The sequence below is a fragment of the Ricinus communis genome, chromosome 9 (genome assembly GCF_019578655.1).
Source record: "Ricinus communis isolate WT05 ecotype wild-type chromosome 9, ASM1957865v1, whole genome shotgun sequence".
NCBI classification, from domain to species: domain Eukaryota; kingdom Viridiplantae; phylum Streptophyta; class Magnoliopsida; order Malpighiales; family Euphorbiaceae; genus Ricinus; species Ricinus communis.
Window position 1 is genome coordinate 23468414 of NC_063264.1, and position 21018 is coordinate 23489431.

At 35.9% G+C, this 21018-nt stretch overlaps 1 protein-coding gene across 10 annotated transcripts; it reads right to left on the bottom strand.

The window, feature by feature from the left end:
• Positions 1–1125: 1125 nt before the first annotated feature.
• Positions 1126–20960, bottom strand: LOC8282187 (mediator of RNA polymerase II transcription subunit 13). 10 transcript variants are annotated; one of them, XM_048379367.1, is made up of 25 exons: positions 20655–20960; positions 20162–20266; positions 19993–20069; positions 18895–19007; positions 18053–18126; positions 17791–17930; positions 17575–17661; positions 17229–17316; positions 17065–17145; positions 14768–14842; positions 14589–14668; positions 13496–13574; positions 13026–13358; positions 12292–12351; positions 11251–11497; positions 10372–10641; positions 8470–9825; positions 8106–8303; positions 7845–7996; positions 6991–7078; positions 6784–6862; positions 6107–6402; positions 4341–5445; positions 3639–4010; positions 1126–2074 (listed from the first exon to the last, which is right to left on the bottom strand). In XM_048379367.1, the coding sequence occupies exons 4-25, from the start codon at positions 18916–18918 to the stop codon at positions 1464–1466; spliced, it is 5895 nt and encodes a 1964-aa protein (XP_048235324.1). In that variant the 5' UTR covers positions 18919–19007; positions 19993–20069; positions 20162–20266; positions 20655–20960; the 3' UTR covers positions 1126–1463. The 10 variants fall into 10 exon arrangements, with proteins under 10 accessions (XP_048235324.1, XP_048235322.1, XP_048235323.1 ...); XM_048379365.1 differs by having other exon boundaries at positions 7845–7968; positions 8036–8303; positions 14768–14839; positions 20655–20959; XM_048379366.1 differs by having other exon boundaries at positions 7845–7968; positions 8036–8303; positions 13026–13355; positions 13511–13574; positions 20655–20959.
• Positions 20961–21018: the final 58 nt, after the last annotated feature.

Below are 21018 nucleotides of genomic sequence, written 5' to 3' on the forward strand. Positions count from 1 at the left end.
CTCCTCTAACACAGTTAACATATTAACTACATCCACTATTTATTAAAAAAAAAAAAAAAAAGGAAAAGGGGCTTTGCTGAAATATAAAATGCATGATTATTAGGCCATTTCTCTTGCAATGGAATAAATCATTTATCATTACAGAAAATGATAACAAAGAACATCAAATCAAGGATAACTCGTCAAACTGGTTTCTAATGAAAGAACTCCGCAAGTTCAATCATTTCCTTGAACTGTAAATCATGCAAAAGAAGGGATATTTCTATGTCAACATAAAAAGAATAAACAAAAGAAGAAATATTGCCTGCCATGAGCTTAATAATAATACAATAGCCACATATTCATTTGATAATACAAGATTAAGAATTAAATGGTGAAAAAGAAATACAACCGGTTCTGCTCAGTTTAATTCCTCTATAAACTTGGGAGTTTCTATAATAACTCCACCTTTTCCAAACAAAGTATAATAAAAAACATTAAATAAATAAATACGATCCAATGGTAACGAGGACAGGACAAACAGAACAGGTAAAAACAAAGATTAACCCTAAATGGCAACTTGAAGCTAACTTTTACTAGCTAATTAGCCTGAGAAATAGAGTCATGCCTAACAGACCAAGCATATCGAAAACAAAGAAAAATTCATCTTCAAGTGTGCAAATATATTCAGGTGAAGCCTTAATAATGTGAAGTTAATACACAAGCAAAAAGAAAAATAAAATAAAATAGAACAACAAAAGTAAAGAAAAGAAGAAAAATATGATAATGAAATAGGGGAGAGTTCATCTTGAGGTGCGGTGCGCTTACTACTTAGATAACTTTCAACAGTTATCTGCTCGCACTTAGCTATCCAACGTTTACCGTGGGCACGTTAACTAATACACCAGAAATGTGGCCTTCTGAGGTCCTCTCAATGCTCTAACGGTTGGGCACGTTAACTAATACACCAGAAATGTGGCCTTCTGAGGTCCTCTCAATGCTCTAACGGTTATGCATTGAAGCACCTCGTAAATGCCTAACAACTACCTGATGGAAATTTGAACTGCTGCTGCTAATCTCAAAATTCTCTAACAAACCAACAACAAAGGATGATAATACAACAATTGGACTCTAACAAGAAGGATCTCTTCTACAAGACCGGATTAATGTGTCGCATTAATATAATCTACTAATCATGCTGATTAGGCTGTAACAAACTGTCCTATTCATTTACAATTTTGACAACTGCTGTTGTAACTGTAACTGTTAGATCTAAACTATTTCTTTCCCAGAATTTTTTTCCTTTCTTTCTGGGAGTTGATAAAAGTAGGCTACTGTTACATATACAAATAACATGTTATGCTTCATTGTACACCAAAGCATCAAGACAGACCTGATTATATCAATCCACAGAGCTCCACTTGGACATTTTGCCATCTTTAATTATCCAGAAGGAAATAAGAAAACCAGCAATTCACCCTCCCTTATAACTGTGACTTGTCAGGTTGTGAAGATAGCTCCTTATCAGCAAAATGAAGCAGCCTTCTAAGCCTTAAAACCATGTCACAGTGGAAAGGCAGTGCAGTTCGTCGCTCCAAATGTGCTGGGCTCACAGTCATCCATGACAAGGCATGAAGCTCCGCTGCTATAGACTCTAGAATTAAGTGTATCTCAATTTCATAGTCCCTAACTTCTGAGCTTAAAGTCCGTACTCCTTGCTTCCCAGTCCCTCTAGAGAGTTTTTCTTGGGCAATGTTAGTACCTCCGTAATAGTCAATGAGACTCACAGAAAGAACTGAAGGCCATTCCTCCCTTGAGTTGCTTCTGTAGTCTTTCCCCATAGATGGCACAGCTTTGGATACAACAAAACCAGTTGAGAGAGGAATTGCAGAGCCCTTGCTATGAAGGAGATGTGCAAGTGGTGGTGATTCAGCAGTGAGACATGTGGGGAGCTGAAGAGGTGTTGGAGGGAGGAAGCGCATGCTAGGTGATGGAATTAAAATATAAGATGCAGAAGTAGAACCAAGAGACTTTACAGGAGTGAAACCTTCAAGATAGCCAGAAGCACCAACACCACTGCCACCCTGAGTTCCTCCTGCACAACATTTGAAGTTAATTCTTGATGCACAACATTAACCCACAAGATCCTCTTGCACCTGATCCTAATTAATCCCATCTGCGACTGCGTTGCATCCTTCCATCAAAATACCAGATTCAAGAATACCAAGAGTTACCTACTCTAAGAAGCTTGACCAGAACTATCTCAACTAGCATATTTACATTAGTCACAAATATTTTACATGCATGTGATTGAAAACTCTAAAACAATAATTATAGTGCAAAAAACGCAACTCATTCCCTGGAACTTAAATTATTGTTCTAGCACATCAACTCACTATCACAATAACGCACGAGCATATTAAGCCAATTGATAGATCTGAGCATGCTAGGTGATAGACCATGCAAGAGGTTAAGATGACTACAACAACATACACCTAGGGGTATAAAACGATTTGAACGGTTCAAGCTTGACTTAGATTCAACTCATTTTTTAACTCGTTCTAACTCGTTCAGAAAGTATAACGATCTGAGCTTGATCTTATTTTTAGGCTTGTTAAGACTTCGAGCCAAGCTTGAGAAGAAAAAAGCTCGGCTCGGTTGTGTTCATAAACTTTTAGGCTCGTTATAGATAATATAATAATAAGATAGGATATATATAATTTTAACATTAATTCTATTTATATGATAATAAAGATAAAGTTAAACAAATATCTTATAAATCAAAATAGAAATTTCATACTTAACTATGAAATATCTTCTATACACTCACATTCAATATAAATTTGTAAATCTTCTTATAAGCTAAAGCTTAAAAAGAATAGATGACGTGCAATAATTTGTTTTTACGAGCTAAATTCTTTTTATTTTTCTTTTAGTAAAACAAAATACTTTTATTTAGTTTTTTAAATGGAATTTTTTATCACTTTGAGCTTATTTCTTTGTGGGTTTTTTCCTATTAATTTCATGAATAATAAACTTTTATTTTTTTTATCATTCTTATTTATATAATAAAAACAAGCAAAATGTTAAAAAATATTAATATTCTAAAAGATTCAAGCTTGACTCAGGCTCGACTCGTCTTTTAACTCGTTCAAATATCTCAAACTTGAGCCTATCTTGATCACTATATGATTTCAACGAACCGAGCTTAAACAATGACATGTTCAAATCGGCTCACCTCGTTTTCACCCCTACATACACCCCCCTTCCTCAACCTCAACTTCGTCCATCTTAAACCATGGATTCACTGCCTTTAAATTGACCCTTGACATCAGTATCACAAATTTCATTCAGATAAATCAAAATGAACATGAGCATATGCTTCTCAATGTTACATGTGATAGTATGCAACCCTAGCAATTTTAGCCAGTTCCCACAGCAGCAGTTCAAGAATACCATGCCAAAATAGCAAACAAGACAAGTGAAAGAATTAGAATTATTAAAGCTATAACCTAAAGACTTATTAGGAGGAATTCATGAACTGGAGTTACAAGCCAGTGGTAAATTAAGGAAGTGTAAGTGAATATCCAATGTAAAATTTGCATCTAGAATCAGTTAATGAAATATAGTAAATAGTAAAGTGGAGAGGTTTAGCTTACCAGGAGAAGGTGAATCTGCTTGAAATACCAGATTCAAAGAGTGGTCAATTGAAATTGTAGCAAAACTGATGCTCTGCACCCACTGAAGCATTCCCCTTGAGTTATCAACCACTGTGTGTCCACCTATAAGCTGTTTTCTTCCAGAAGATTGTCCTAAACCACCCTTCATAAAGCCAGAACCTTTAGAGTGAGAGCTATACAGTGGACTGGGTGAAGAAGGAAGGTTTCTCTCTTGCATTAAACTCATCTCCTGTTGCTGCAAGTTAGCTCCATTACTGCTTGCAGGCATCCCATCTGGCATAGATCGCCGCAGTTGCAGGGGCCATTTCTTCACCTCAGAACCCGCAACAGAATAAATAGCTTTCTGCCATTCTGTTAATCACAAAGCAGAAGACAAATATAACATAAACAGGCTGAAAAAATTAGCAAATGCATCCAACAGGCATGATAAACAAATAATAGGTAACAAGTGAATGGCAAAAATTTCTATAGCACATTAAAAGATTCTAAAAGCAAGTATATAAACCATAAAAAAAAACCTGATAATTTAGACTGTTTTCTTTCATAATAGAGATCCCATTTTTTAATAGTTAAATTTCCAGCAGTTGCAAATGGTTAAAAGCATATGGAAGATCTTCTGCCTGGAAAGGCAACTATTGAACAGAGAAAAGCATGGAGGACTATCATGCAAGAAAACTGTACCTAAATACTCAAGCTCAAAGAAATTTCCAATGCGTGTAATCACAAAGTCTCTGGGCTTTGCAGCAGCAATATCAGGGGAGGAGCAAGCCTGAAGTATCTGACATCCTTGCTGCAGAACTTGCACAAAAAGGCATTGCAAGCCCTTTGTGTCCTGTCGACTGCTAATTCCTCCAAAAGGGAATATATGGCTGTCGAGCAATTCTCCCCTTGCATCTGTCCAGATGCACACTAGCCAACGCCAATCCTCTGTCCATCCATAGCAACAATGTAGGCCTGGAAGAGTCTTTTGATAACCACCTCCAAGGCCATCTGGCTCCGACCCATCAAGTTGAGAGCTAGATCCAGTATCAGCACTCACTGCTGAACTGGAACTTTGCATGAAACCTCCACTGCTATCATCAGACAACAGTTTTGAAGATTCAGCAGTTAAATTACAAAAAATTGCAGGTGCAGCTGCATGCTCCAGAGAACCTGGTTCAGCAAGAATGAAAAGTGGCTCAAACAGGTAGCGACATTCATCTTGAAGAACAAGATCTCCATTTCTACTTGGATCACAGCTCAACCCTCCACCCCTTGCTGTTTGCCAGGAGTTATCCCAACTACCTGATCTCAAGCCAGCATCCATTTCACCCTCTCTTGGTAGTGTAGGTCCTCCAAGTCTAGGACCAACACAATCCTTCCACATTGCTGGAATAGAATTCATTTGTGGGATGACAGAATGGGATCTACCAGACAATGTTGATGACTGTACATCATTTGAGAATCCTTTGGAAATTCGCCGAGCCTTGTTGTATACAGTGAAAGCGGTCTCCTTAAGAATGACAAGCTCATTTAGAGCAGGACTCGCAACCCTAAAAATGGCATCAACTGTCACAATTTGCAATACCAATTTAGGAACGCTAAAACCAGCAAGTACTAGAACATTTGATGGCGATGCTTCATCCACAACTGCTGAGCAACTTAAAGCCTTGCCAACCTGACTCAGCAAGGCCTGCCTCCTCTCTCTATCTGATGAGAGAAATGTTGATCCAACAGCAACAGAAGATTCAATGACAGTTTGTAAAACTGCAATAGGTTCAGGAAAGGGGCAGACCACGTAGATGACCTGAGTGGCAAAGAGAAAAAAAGTTAAACCAGTTGTACACTTTCAATTAGAAAGATGTTACATATGAGCATCTCCAATGCGCACTCTTTATATATGTCAAATTCTTTATTTTAAAGGGTCATCTAACAAAATAAGACTCCAATGGACTCTTTATTCTTTAAATATAAAGTAAAAGATGATTTGGCTCTCCATCACTCTATATTTGAGTTTAATAAATACATTGCAAGTTTCTATGCACTTTATTATGGATATTTTTATTCTTCTTTTCTACTGGCAAAAGTTAAATAGGAAAGAAAAGAGATATTAAATCCATCAATACTTATGGAAATAAAAAGCAAAATATAAAGAGTTCACTGGACTTGAATAAAGTTCTTTGACTGATACTCTTTATTATAGAGATGATGCCCTTTAAAATTAAGCACTATTGGATATGCTCTATCAACCGTAGGAATGCTTAACAACTTAAACAATAAAAGCAGCAACTTGACAAATCAAATCAAAAGATATCAGCACCTTCTATCATAAATGAAGAATATTTGCTAAAGCTAGGTAAAGACACGCTTACAGCAGTATTACAGAGCCTTTTGAACCACAAGTTATCAGGAGAAAAGCAATTTAATGCACCATAAATAATGAACAAAAATAGGAACCTGCCACTCACCATACAAGGGCCAGTATTTCCTTCTTTGGGGTTTGTTGATAAGCACGGACCGATTTTCAAAGCTTTAACAGCCTTTGAAAGAGATTTAAGATAGCTTGTCATGTCCCAGCCATTGGAGAGAGAGAGAAAATAATCACTTATTGAACCCACAAGAGACGTATTACTGCTTTCTATCTTCATTGATTGTGGGCAGTCAAGAAGAACGAAACCAGAATATGATAACTTCCCTGTGTCTATCTCCATTTGGTTTCCCAAACTCTGAGGTTGATGAGTTCCCAATTTGCATGTCTCGTAAACTGAAGGAGAAAACTCTTTTATAAGACCCAATTCACTAGAAGCATGATGTAATAGCGACAGACTAACAAGTGCATACTCATTTTTGCATGTTAAACATAGAATTGAAAGTGAAACAACAATGTCCCAGTAGCAAAGGCCTTCTCATTGTGGAAAGCAAAATTTCACCAAGAAGCTGGCTGCAAATCATTTTCCCAAAAAGTTAATCTAATAAGTTTAGCTTATCTGCCAGGTAAAAATAACTGGTACCAAACCCATACTCACCTTACACACTCCACAAGAAAACAGCATAAGCTATCCTCCCTAATGAGGGTAATGTACGTTTTCTATAACATAATGCACTTGCTAGACACATCACTCTACGAATATACAATACCACTCACCAGTTCCAAGTTGCTGAAAAAAATCGGCAGCAGCAGAAGTAAGGGGGTCAATGTCTGGACATATAACACAATAAGTAATCTGCAACAATTAATGAACAGAAAAGTTGAAATATCACTCACAATTAAAGCAGAATTTTAGACTTTTAAATAATAAATTATCAGGCATGCGGAATTTGTGAAAACTGCAACATTTTTCAAGAATATTACAGGTTTTGGCGAAGCATATGGTTCAAAAGGAGCCTTCTCCCAGAGTTGTAAAGAGCTTGCTGGTGTCTTAAGCCAATCGTCCTGATACCTGTTATGCATAGAGATGGAATGATCACCAAAACAACAAAAGAAGACAACAAAAGGTCATACAATAAATATATATATCAAATGTAATTAAATATAATAAAATTTGGGGATACAGATAAAGGACACCATTGGTTTAAGGGTTTGTGGCTTTTCTCTTGACATTTAGGGTCCACAATGTCACTGTTTAACACAGTAATACTTTTCTAACTAATATTTAATGATGCGACATTGATATAATATTAGTTTTCAGTATAAAACCATTTGTTAAATTCATTTAAAGTTTTTCCTAATAAACTAAAAAGTACATGTTAATTTTGTTTATCATGGGTTCATTATAGATAAATAAATGCTAAATCACTTAATAAATGATTTATAATAGAAAATCATTATATTAGTATAAGATCGTTAAGTTCTAATGATATTAGTTGGTTGGGTATTATAATGCAAAAAAAAATAGAACCTGAAACCCCAAAGTGTCAGAAAATTCGTTTTGGCTAGAACAAGAAAGAATGGTTGTTGTTGTGGGGGGGGGGGGGAGGGGGAAGGGGGGAGGAGAAGCTCTATCTCATTCCCGAGTAGAATTTGTCTAGAGGCAAATTTATCTTTGCAACCTGCCTGGCATTAGTAAAAGTTTTCTATCGATGCAATTTATCTTTTCAAACAGCCTAACATTACTAAAAGCAATCACTTAACGAGTGGTGAAAATAAGTGTAAAAAATAAGTCTTATCAGGTATTGAAGTGAAAGAGCTGCAATCACAATAAATACCCAACAAGTACAGCAGGGGAAGGAAGAACAAAAACTGTTGGCCTTCGGGAACTCGATAGCTGCTCCGACTCTATTTCTTGGCTCAATCTCCTTTGCCCAGTGTCATCTGCTTTAGCACCATCAACTGCAGCGATTGCAAAACTGTAAGTCACCTGAAATTCCAGAGCCCAATAAATAATTTATCAGTATACCTTTAAGGCAAGAAGATGCACCAGCAGAAGACTGGGCTGGACTCATTGGTTCTCCAACAGATAAACATACAGTGCTTGAAGAATCCTTGCACTCGCTTAACATAGATTCAGCATAAGATCCATCAACTGTGGAAACTCCATCACCTGACTGACCACGGCCTCTGCACCAATCAGTGACTGATAATGGGCCATCCAAATTCCCAAAGGCAGATTTTAAGGCTGTTTTGATTTCAGACTGAAGCAAGCTAATAACAGAGGGGGCATGAATCTGGACCCGAAAAGATATAAAAAGAATTAGGAAATAGAAAAGAGGAAAGAAACAAAATATAAAGAAGAAAGGGCACTCTAAGCATTGCAAGAAAAAATCCAGGCATGTAGGATCAGGTTGACAATATCATCCTACAACATGATATGTGCACAAGGGAACAGCTTACATCAGAAGAAAGTGGATCCACTAGCTGCATGCCAGCAACGTCCAAGGAATGGCAAGAAGCCAAAGTCCCCCCACATCCTGCATGGACCATGGAAGGACCGCAAGAGAAACCTCGCCTCCAATGCTCTTGTAGTGCAAGCCAACCATAAGGACCATCACCACAATCAGCATCCAGAGCCACATCAACAAAGGAGGTGGCTTGCTGAACAAGTAATGACATCCCATCAAGTAGCTCCTGTAGTGGCTGCCTATGTTTATACGAAAACATTCTTTCATCATTCAATGAATGATGAGGTAAGGATGTACTGACTTCAATACTTGGTGAATTACTAGGTTTGGTTAATTTAGGAACTGCAACAGACCGCCAAACACCAACAGGTGCATTGAGATGACCATCTAGCACTCCCCCATCAAAATCACCAGCAATTCTGACAGGTATCGATTCTTTCTTCTTCACCTCATACCTGCTAGATATATTGTCTGTCATTGTACTCCCCTCACCCGGTAGGTCACCCAAAACAGAGCTGCTGCTTAACCTACTCAAACTTACAGATGCAGGGTTAGAGGAAGATAACAGTATGTGGCGAACTCTGCACATGTAAGCTTGGAACATAAGAGATTCAACTTCAGTTGCCAACACAGTCTTCATAGAAAGTATGAAACTTTCTGATCCTACAGCAGATTCAGTCATTTTCTTCAGAACAGATTTAACAGCATTTGTAGAATCAAAGGTAGAGAAAGAAGATGGCACTATCCCATCACTAGTAGCAATGCTATCAGTTTGTGTGAATAATTTTCTATCATGTTGCTCCTTCCCACTCTCCACATGAGTGTAATATTTCTTTGTGTCCACACGTGCAGTCCCTGCTTTTGGATTCACAGTCATGCTAGTCTTCTCATCTGATCCATCAATGCAAGGAGATGAGGGTGGAGTTGCACCATATCTGTAATTGTTTGGGCTTGAATTTGAACTTTCAACTTTGCGAGACTTTGGATAATATGGACTTCTGAAAATTGACGAGGAAAGCTCACTCGTCTGGGTCTCAACAGCTCCATATTCTGGAGCAAAGGACATCAGAGCTTCAGCTTTGATCAAATGCTCAAACTCACCTGTAGAAGATGGTGGAGTGTGCTGCACTGGACATGATGTCAAAGGTTCAAGTGTGCTTTCTCGATTTTTGCTGACACACTCATCTATGGCTTCTGCAGGAGGTGGATTAAAGCTCTCAAATGATGGAAAGCTCACAGGCAAAAGCATTTGATCTGCAACATCCATTACCCCAATAGGACTGCTAACAACTTCTCCACAATCTGGAGCAGAAAACATAAGAGCCTGTGACTCTGCTGTACCAGGAGGCTTCACAACAGCAGAGGAAAGAAAGGATCACGATTAGATTCCATAAACGCCAGAGAATTTCAGTTTTTGTGCTCCCTATTAATCACTCTGCTATTTATAAAGTATCACTTTAGTAGAATAAATATTGTAGCATTATGTTATGGTGTAGAATACTGAAATGTTTCCTGAAGTGAAAAGTAGATTATTAGCTAATGATGCTCATGGCCATTTCTACTATAGATTTGAAATGAAAATAAGGAAGACCAAAATTGAACCAACAGGAAGATCACTGTTGTTCACACATCTTAATAAAGCAAATCCAACCAGGGAAAAAAGTGTTCAAAATTAAAACAATAAGTTTCCAGACTTGCTTTCTCATGCTATTTAGTAGCTTCTGACAATTTAGACATTGAGGTTGATCCATAAATATGTATCAATCAAACTGTTGCCAGTTGCAGTGTTTTGCAGGTCATAATGTTTGTCAGAATTATTCTATTTATACTTCCCTCAAATCAAGGAAGACAATTTTCTATGCCAACAATTTTCTATGCAAAGTATAAGAATTACCTCTCCAAAAGGCAGCACGTCATTCTGAAAGAAATCGTCAAAATCACCAAACTCAGATAGAAGAGCTTGGATATTAATCCCTATACCTCTGTCATCATCATCCCAATCTAAATGAGTTCCAATCTGCTCATTTGCAACTCCTGTGATGGCAGAATTACTAATTTCAAGAGAACCAAAATCAGACTTGTATGCATCTTGCATTAAATTATTTTTCATTGCTCCCATTTGACCAAATGATTCTGGCATCCCTGTACGAGGACGCTTAGTACCCTGCAAAAGAATGCGTTTAAATTTTCTTTTTCCTTTTTTGATACTCTAAACCCAAGAAAGAAGGCAAAAAATATCTGACTAGACCAAAAGGAAAGAGGCGCCAATGAACGTCATGCGTAATCAATTATTGGCAATCAAATGACTATGTACAAAAAGAAATTCATGAGATATTTTTCCACCTTCTTAATAATAATAATAATAATAATAAATATAACAAAACTAAAGAACAAATCTAATGAAACAAGAAATACTTGCATTAATATTCAAGGGGGACATCTGAACTATTTACACTTCAAATAAAATAAATGCATATCAATGTGGCATCAAGAATCATATGAATGAGACCGCGAATATGAAACTACAAAAAGGTATTATTAAAATCACAAATTCAGTGATCTCTGAAATGTAATAACTGATTTCAATTTCATATCACCCAACATCACGTCTTACAAACAGTGAATGACTTGGGCCAGAATGGAGCAAAAATTCATTCAATCTCACAAGCTCAATTAAAATTTTTTGACAGCCAAGGTGACGCAACTATTCAGAGACAAATGCAAGAAAGTATAGCAGATAAAAATTGACAATACAAATCTAAAATTGCAATACCAATTTGGGGCCATCAATTTCCATCTGATCATTAGAAGATAAACCAGACTGTCTACATGATAATGAATCTGCATCTGCCTCGAGGTCACCAGCTTCTCCGGTTCTTTTAGGATCACTATCACTGGAGCTGCTGCTTAAGGAGCCAATGCTGCTACTATTACTATTGCTACTACTATTACAGCCATGTCGCATACGCACTCCATTAGATTCAATCCACGATCCTTCCATGTTATCTATGTCACCACCACTGAATAAACAAGAACATTAGAGCATAAAATGAAGATTCGTGATCAATACCTAATTCTCGACATTATCATAATTACAAATTGATGCAAGCAAAACAATGAGAGAGACAAAATAAAAATGGCCGACTTACATTAATATTCAATTTATGCATTAAAATTCAAAACACATATAAACTAACATAGTGCTTTGAAGTAAACATGAAACTAAACAATCTTCTGATTCATGTAAATGCTTAACTATTCATATTATATACCAGCATATTGATTTGTCCTTTGTGCCTTCTTACCTGTAAGTAGTATCTCTGAAACCAAGAACTCATAAGAAGAAAACTAGCATTCCAATGCTAATTTTGTGAGCAAAGGGAAAAATTTACTTCCCTTTATAGATGGGCCCATTTAATCTAAATAATCTATGAAAAATAGTATCCATCTCATCCCACAGAACTGAGACATTCTACACCATCCTGACTAAAATGCAGCATAAACCTATCACAAGTCAGTCATTACTGAGTTCATATGATCGTTTTTTCTTCCCTTCTTTCTTCTTTTGACACTTTGTATGCATGTTGTATGCTTGAGCAGTCATCTTTTAATTACTTACTTAAGAGGTGCATTTGAAACTTAGATAGTGAGATGTCTTGCTTCACTGACTTATGAATTCATGAAGTAACATTAATTTTCATATGGTAGCTCTATATTCCTTTATATTTTCTTCTCACAAATCTCAGTATCTATCATATTTATTAATTGGCATAGCTTAAGGGTTAAATTCAAAATTTGCAAGAAAAGCACTAACCAATGCATAAAGAAAGATGAAGCAGGCAATGACGGCCCTATCCAATTTTGGAGCCAAAACCTGTGAAAACACAAATTATAGTAATTTAGTTCACATATACAAAACTCTCAAACCGAACAGAAATAGATCATAATCATCTGGTCAACCATGAAAAAATCAAGATAAACTACATAAACATGCAACAAGATGATTCTTATTGAACCATGCAGGATGATGGAAATGCATGTGCACAAAAGAAATAACGAAAAGACAAAACCCATTATTAATCCCTTGAACTTTTCAGTTTTATTCTATTGAGCCCTTGATTTCCATATTTCCTATTAAGCCCTTTTTTTTTTTTACTTTGAGTAAGGACTATTTACATAGACTTCACCAGATTTTTGTTTGTCTATTGAGCCTTTTCTATATCTGCTTTAATTAAGGACTCAATTAAGAATACAAAGACTCAATAGAATAAAATAACAATTTAGGGGCTCAATAGAATAAAACCAAAAAATTCGGCGGCTCAACAATGCATTTTGCCAAAGGAAAGAAAACTGTTCTGAGGGAGACTGTAACTATGTCGTGCCAGGATAGCCAGTGGCCAAATTACACTTCTAACGTCCTTAAATTTCTATTTCAAAACATCAATAGATTAAACCCACAAGTCCACAGGAAGTGACAAATTAATATGACATTCCAACTATAGCACCTTGATTCACACAGGATAGAAACCAGCATAGAATCAAACACACCTTTTCAGAGAAGATCGAGCATATGATGTGTGCAAGACTGGAACAACAACTGCCTCGGCTGGGTAGATAAATGTTTTCTCATGTGCAGAAGGATAATCCAGTGATCCCTTATAATCACCTCTTCCCACAGCTGGGGATTCCACAACATGAATCTTAGGTAAGTTCCTGATCGAATTTGAGTTTGACCTCAACCCCTTTTCGCTTTCCGTTCTAGGACAACCAAGTGTCACTTCAACATAGCAATTTTGGCCCCTCAGCATGCACCCGGGCCCTTGAGAAACATGACATGGTACACCTATAAATCCATTTGAAGTCCTAAATTTGCCGGAACTGCTGAACAGAAATATGACATGGTAAAAGAATATTAACTCAGGATATTATCATTTTGTAGCATGAGCTCCACATACACTTGTCCATAAAAGAGGGGACCTTGTGAATATGCAAGCCAACAAATAAAATACACAATCAACCTGAAATATACTTGCTTGACAAGATCACTTGGAAAATATCCTGTGAGCCAACCACGCATTCCATGAGGAGAAACAATCACTGCAATAAATAAAACATGACAGTTAAGGGAAGTCAAGGAAGAAAGGCTGCATAACTGGCACTTGACAATCATAGTCATGTGAGAACCCAAATAATTAGAACGCAGGGCAGAATGAAGAAAATGGGGCATTGATCAATCTTCCCACCTGTCCAGTAAGTAAATTGACAAATTACGTTAAATAAAAAAAATAAGATGCAACAGATGTGGAGATTTTGCAGGTTAAGCAGGTCTAGAAGCCTGGCAAAAGCAACAAAATCACCAGCTCAACTATAGCTACTTCTGTCAAACTCTTGCAAAACAACCTATAATAAGTGGGTTGTATGTAGAATAGTCATTGGCCTCTATTGCCGATTGGATGTATATAAAGCATCTTTACTAAGACTCGTCTCCAATAAAAGACTAACCTACTGTGTCTGCTACAGGATGATAAAAGATATTGTAATTTTAAAGGCATGCACTCTAAAAATACTAAGAAGATGGTGCTTTGAAGATCTCAATTTCTAAGTCAAAACATCCCAACATTGTTCCATTTGAAATTGCATGTGCTAACAGACTTTGTACTCCAAGAGTAAAAAGCCGATGCCAGCCACCAGCCTGAGTGGCAGTCATGCTAACATGTTCTGGTCCTTATTCTCTATCACTGTAGCATTTTTAAGTGGAATACTGTAATTTCTCTCAGAGTTACTTAAAAAGATTTGGTTGAGCACATATTTCCTCGCAAGTACATCCATAAATTTATTTGCTTTTTTTTATTAACAGAAAGTCTTCCTGATTCTCCATTGTCACATGGATATCTATTAATACAAAAAAAGATACACTAATATGGAGTAATATGCATGGCCACAGAGAATTGTTCAAACACACCTTCTTGATATGGTTTCTATCAAAGCATATATCATTTCTAATGTATTTAACCATATTTTAACTGTATGCTGTGATAATGTTACCTCTAGCCCAAGTAAGTTATAGTAGTAATTCTAACATGCTGAATGCCAGAGTATATATAAACCAACCTGGAAGTCTGTAACCAGAACTGTTAGAAGAATGATTTAACACCCTTTCTATGTCACCACTTGAAAGCGCTCGGATATGCCTAGAAATGAATAACACAAATTAATATAAGGTTAACAAGTGTTATATCACACCAAACATCAGGACCGCAAAACAATCTAAGATACGAAATTTCACCAACTTTGCAGATATTATAACATGCACAAAGATTGCCTCTTCAGTGGCAGCAAAGATGAACTCAACCGTAGGCTGTCTTCTGCGAAAAACACCAAATGAAAAATTGCAAAAACAAAGATGATGCCATGAACTCAAAAAATTAAACTATAAATTCTAGACAAGCATAACAAGATTATAAGTATAGAACTTAGTGAGAGAGCAAAGATGAACGCTTTACGGAAAATACCAAATGAAAATCTGCCAAAACAAGATGATGCCACAAAACTCAAAAAATTAAACTATGATTCTAGACAAGCATAACTAGTTTATAAGCATAGAACTTACTGAGAGAGATAGAGAGAGAAAGGTGAGATACAGGCTATGTCACGAGGGAGTTTTATAACTTCTTACTCTGGCAAACACAACTATTGACCTCAATTTTTATTAACATGTTAACTTAGTAACTCCAAGTTCTAGATCCTTAATCATTACCAGATAGTTATATTTTGCTATTATGTCAAACATATGGAACAACAGAAAGCTCAAATGTTGAAAATCAAAATTCCTGGCTTTCTGCATAAAATACCCACAACTTTCACCAAAGTAGGTGTAAAAATGAAGAAGTGATTTGCCACCTAATAAACATTGCATGCATCGAAGTCCGAGTTTACTCACTAACAAAGACATTATACGCAGTAACAGAGCCAGGAGTAGTCTTAGAATAGACAACTCTAAATATAGATATAATAAGCTCACCAGTTTGTAAAATATATTAGGAACACAAAATTGTTACTTTTCTGATGTCTCATTATTAGGATAATTGCTCCATTGAGATAGAATATAAGGTCATACAGCCCCAAAAAAAATTTGAAAAAAAAAATCACCACTTCATTCAAATTCTTATAGTGGCCAAAACATGAAGAGACTATTCCCCTTATCGGGCTTACAAACATTAAACTCCAATTTTTTCTTCACTGAACTTCCTAGTCCATACTACCCACATATCACCAATGAATAAAGTATGAACAATTGCATACGTTGACGTCCCAATTCTTCCTTCATTGAACTTCCTAGTAGGCACATAAGCTGCAACACTAAAACATTCCATTCTAACATCCAAGGAAAAAGGAGAATCTCGCACTGAATCAACAGCCACATAGACACATCTATTAAACAGAAATTTTCCTTTTGTATGGAGGTCATTTCTCTAAGACAAAAATGGGATCTATCTCTCGAAAAATATCGCAAATGAATTAATTATGGATCCGGAACCTTCCAATTCAGCAACTGGATATCCACAAGCATCTTGTATCACATCAGAAACTATGATAAATATTGGTGCTCTAAATCTTGTACAGCCTCCCTTCCATAAGAAAAACAAACACAACAATTTGACAATAACTTCCTCATACTCCTAGAAGTAACAAAGCCATGGCATCCTAAAGAAAAATGAATTGTAAATACCAGAAAAAATATCACTTAAGGGGGAAAATCTCTCTACCTCTTATTGTACATTAGTCATTTGCTCTCGCAAGTAATACTGTAATTAGATTAGTGAAATCTTATTAATTCTAACGTAACTCCAAAATATGAGAAAAATTCCCTTCTGGGGTATTACAAAGGTGTAACCTATTTCCATTAACTTTGACTATTAAGAGCTTTAATACAATTCAACTAAGTGCCCAATTTTGTTAAGGGTTGAGGAATGTTTGTTTAATTTGTTGCACATCAGCATTTACTACAGATTTCAAACTATAGAACTTGCCAAAGGAATTTTTGCCTAAATATTTATAGTGTTGTGTGCGAACATATTGATTTCCAACCATTGCAATCTCATCATATTAAGCCACAAAACTCTTGCCAAAAAATATGTTTCTCTACTGTAAACTTGCAAAGCTGCTTTTCCATAAAGCCCTTTAAGTACTAATATATTGAGGAAAGATAATAACAGGGAGGGAAAAGAGTGTCAAAGTATCATTTCCGTTCCTTGTGTTTTTGTGTGCAACTAGATATGTATTCCTGAATTTCAGCAGCTACATGCAGGTCGCAGCACTGCATGATGGATTGTCTCCAATATGCTATAACCACAAACTACTATGAATTAAACAAAAAATTAGCAACAGATGCCATGATATTTAAATGCGGATTGGATCAAATATACATATCAAGAATAAAGCAAAATTAATGCTACAATCACAAGACCTAGATTCTGGATATCATTGTCATACATACTAATGAGTGGTATTAAAATTAAAATTGATCAAGTTAGAAACTTCTAGTGAACTATTCATATATGACTATAAATACTTCATAATATCTAACCTGAAGAGTCCTTCACTTTGAGATTGGTGATATTTTGAAAATACGTCTCCAAATCTCATGTAAGAAAGTCCAACAAGTGCTCTGCCAATTCCAATGTCAAAATTTTTTATACAAATAAATGATGGATAACATTTAAATCTTAGAATTTAAAAGAGAAAGTTTACTTTTCTATACAATTCCTTAAAGACTGAGAAAGAGCAGCAGCAACTTCTTCAGAGTCCCCAGGAGCCACCCAAACTCCAGATGCAACAACTTAAACAAATGCACAAGAAAAATAAAATTGTATTAGCATGACCATAAGTAAAACATAGCCCAGAAAAAAGAAAAAGAAAGGGAGGGGTGACCAGAAATTGGGTAATAATTGGTTAAGCAATAGCATGAACATCCATTAGCTACTAGACCAATGACAAACAAGAGAGCATATATATAAAGTTATATATATATATATATATATATATATATATAGAGAGAGAGAGAGAGAGAGCAATAGAACTTGAGAGCAGAGGTTACCCCTTAATCTAGAAACTGCAGCTTGGGCGCGCTCAACAACAGAAGAGTGGTGTCCAGGAAGGAAAAGCCAGAGCTTAATTTTCTCATCTGGCAGGCAGTCATAAATTAGACTATGTCAGATGCACTATAACCTATAAATAACAAATTTCATTTTCTTTTCTTACCCTTTAAATGGCATTAATCATCACATAACTGGTAGACAACCACTATCCTTACCAGGATTATGCAAACCCTGAGAAGGATCCCAAGGTCCGACAAAGGAATTGGTCCATGTACTGAGAAATCCATCTTTCTGCAACTGCAAATGAGACCAAAGCACAAGCCATGTTGCAGCATCTTTCTGCTCTAATTTTGTACTGCCCAACCTCAAAATACAGACATTTTATCAGTGATCCAAAGCATGCAATGGCAGGTACCTTCACTTAGATTCACTTTTAGTTATAATAAAAGAAAGCTAAATATGTACAGATGATTTAACCTCTTATCTGGTAAAGTGTTTAAATCAGATTCATTCGGGATAAACTGGAACCAGGATATATGATTAAGATTTCCCTGTAGAAATAGGTAAGAACATAAGATTGAAAGTGTGAATGATGCAAAAATAAATAAGAGGCTAAAAAATAAGATATTAGTGAATGAAGAAGGTATGCATAAAAGTTTCAGGTCTCCCAAGCAACAAAGTTTTAGTCCACATGACAAGTGAAACAATAGTTCTGTGTGAAATACTAATAAAAATCACACAGAAGTAATGAATGCAATTCCCAATTCTATCAATAGCGAAGGTATCCAAAGAACCAAACATCCCCTCTCTTCCACCTCATGAGTCACAATATAGCAGGTTGTAATGTAGCACCCACACATGTAAAGTGCCCTATTCAAGAATAAGTAGTTGATATCTTACAAGTGTTTAACTCATGCAAACCATAATTCATGTTAAGTTTCTTTCCCGCTTCATCAGAAATCTGCCCTGAACCCATCCTTATCAGATTAAGCAATGGCCCATAGAATAAAATATAAGACAAAAAAAATCACGTGGCATTGATTCTAAGAAATTCGCAAAAATAACCACTGGTCATGAATCAGAAAAAATTCAGAATCCAAGCATGTCAGTTAATAGGAATGTGCAAGAAACAATCTTTATGCAAATTGTACAATATTCCACATCAGAGATTTCTCAATTAATAAAACTTATCAGGTATGGAATCTTAAATCAACAATTCTTTTATTAAGCATGTCAAGTTGACCATAATCAGAAGAAAACAAAACCAACAAATAATAATAACTAAGAGTAAAAGATGAAGTTAGGCAAAAGAAACATACAATTCTAAAAACATTTGTCCACATCACTTTAATACTGCTAATTGCTCCCTCCACAGAGAGCTCCTCTCCTCAAACACTAGCTCTACAAAAACCCTCTCAAAGCATATCTCTACCTGCAAAATGTTTTACATAAAAAGAGAAGGTGTAAAGTTTATAGGTTTTTAACGAATCGAAGATAAGAGAACAATAGAATTAATCAAATGAATAAATTAAATTTAAAGCAGAAGCATAAAAACTTCAGATGCAGTAACAAAAACCCTAACTGAACCATTTTACTACTTTCTTTCTTTTTACTTTGGTTAAAAACTTGAACAACGTAAACCTGTTAGAAGCCTGTTGGAACTGAATTGAATTGAATTAAATTAGGTGCTAAAAAATATGTGAGACTGAAAATTGAGCCTTTCTTTCTAAATAAAACAATTTTCTGGAGAAACAAACAGAAGAAAAATTTGATTTTACCTTGTTCTAGTCACTCTCTCTCTTCAAGCCTAGGAATGGCAACAAATAGAGTACCCGCCATTTAAAAATATCCTAACCTGAACCTGATTAAAAAACACATACCCGAACCCATCCAAATCCGTTTAAGAAATTTTTCTTGTTACCTGAATCCGTCCCAAATCCGAATAGGAATACCAGCATACTACCTAAACCCGATTAAACCCATTTAAATTAAATGACTATTAAATTAAATTTTATGGATATTTAAATGAGTACCGGGTAACCTACCCGTTTATATGAATATTCAAGTAATTAAATGAGTACCCATTTACAATAATTCAATTCTAAAATATATTAATAAAAGTTAATGAAAACAAAAAAATTACAAAATATAAACTAATTAAATCTAAGTATCCAACATTAAAAATACAGTATATTGATACAAACCAACCATAAATTCAATAAAATTTAAAATAATGTTCTAAATAATAAAAACCAAATACGATGCAACATCTATTACAATTTGTACATCTTCCAGGTCTATATTTAAGAGTATTTATCTACCACCTTTGCGAAAAAAAAACACAATTAGCATATTAAATCCTAAATAATAGATCTATTTATAACTATAATTATAAGAAATATTTAAATAACACTTACTCAATAATAACTTCATGGAAATACACACCATAATTCAACATCTTCTTCAATTGAACATAAACAACTTGCTTCTACAGCTAAACAAGATCCAAAAAAAAAGGGACGAGAGTATATAGAAGTCGTGTAAAACTTAATTTAAAGAAATAACATTAAATGAATTTTTTATTACCTTCAACACTTGCCCAATAAAGCTTCTGCCACTTCTTCAATAGATTAACCATGCTCAAATTCAACACTCACCCACCACATTGATATTGAAAGGAAAATAAAAGGACTGCAGCAAAAAACAAATTTAAGTTGCAATTCACAGAAAAGCATCAAACATTTAAGAAAAAAATGGAAATAAGCATCCACGTGCAGCCCTGCTCTTTCACAATAGACTGAAACCATAACAATTTTAAGCTGTATTAATGTGAGGTGCATAAGAGGGGATCCAGCATGTTAGAGTTTGACATGCTAATCAACTAACCGGGGAGCCTATCAGGAAACAAAGAGATCGCACGAGAGGACTCTTTGAACTGGTTCACCCCCACCATCACCTTCCCATCAATATATTCTAAGGATTTCCTCACAAATTAATGTCCATAGCATTCTTTTCTGGTTCAATTGCCTAATACTTGCCAAAAAAGAACCATAGAAGTGAAGTAAAACCACAGCAATACCTGACAGCAAGTGGGCGCAGGCAACTTTGCAGCGGCTGAGAAGACTGCAGCAGCGACAACGACGGCAGCAAGGGTGGAGGCGACTGCAGCTAGGGCGACGACGACTGCAGCAAGGGCGACGGAAATGGCAGCAACGACGAAGGTGACGGCAGCAACGGCGACGGGGAGACAACAAGGTTGGCGACGGCAACGAGGGTTTGTAAGGGTGTAGGCTTGAGTCGAGGGGTTGGATGTGAGCTGGAGATGAGAATATAATTAGGTTTAATTTGTGCTATGTTTTTTTGCAGTTTGATATATCAGAACTACATAATTAAAACTATAGTTTAGATTACCTTAAAACTATATAATTTGCTTTTGGATTAAT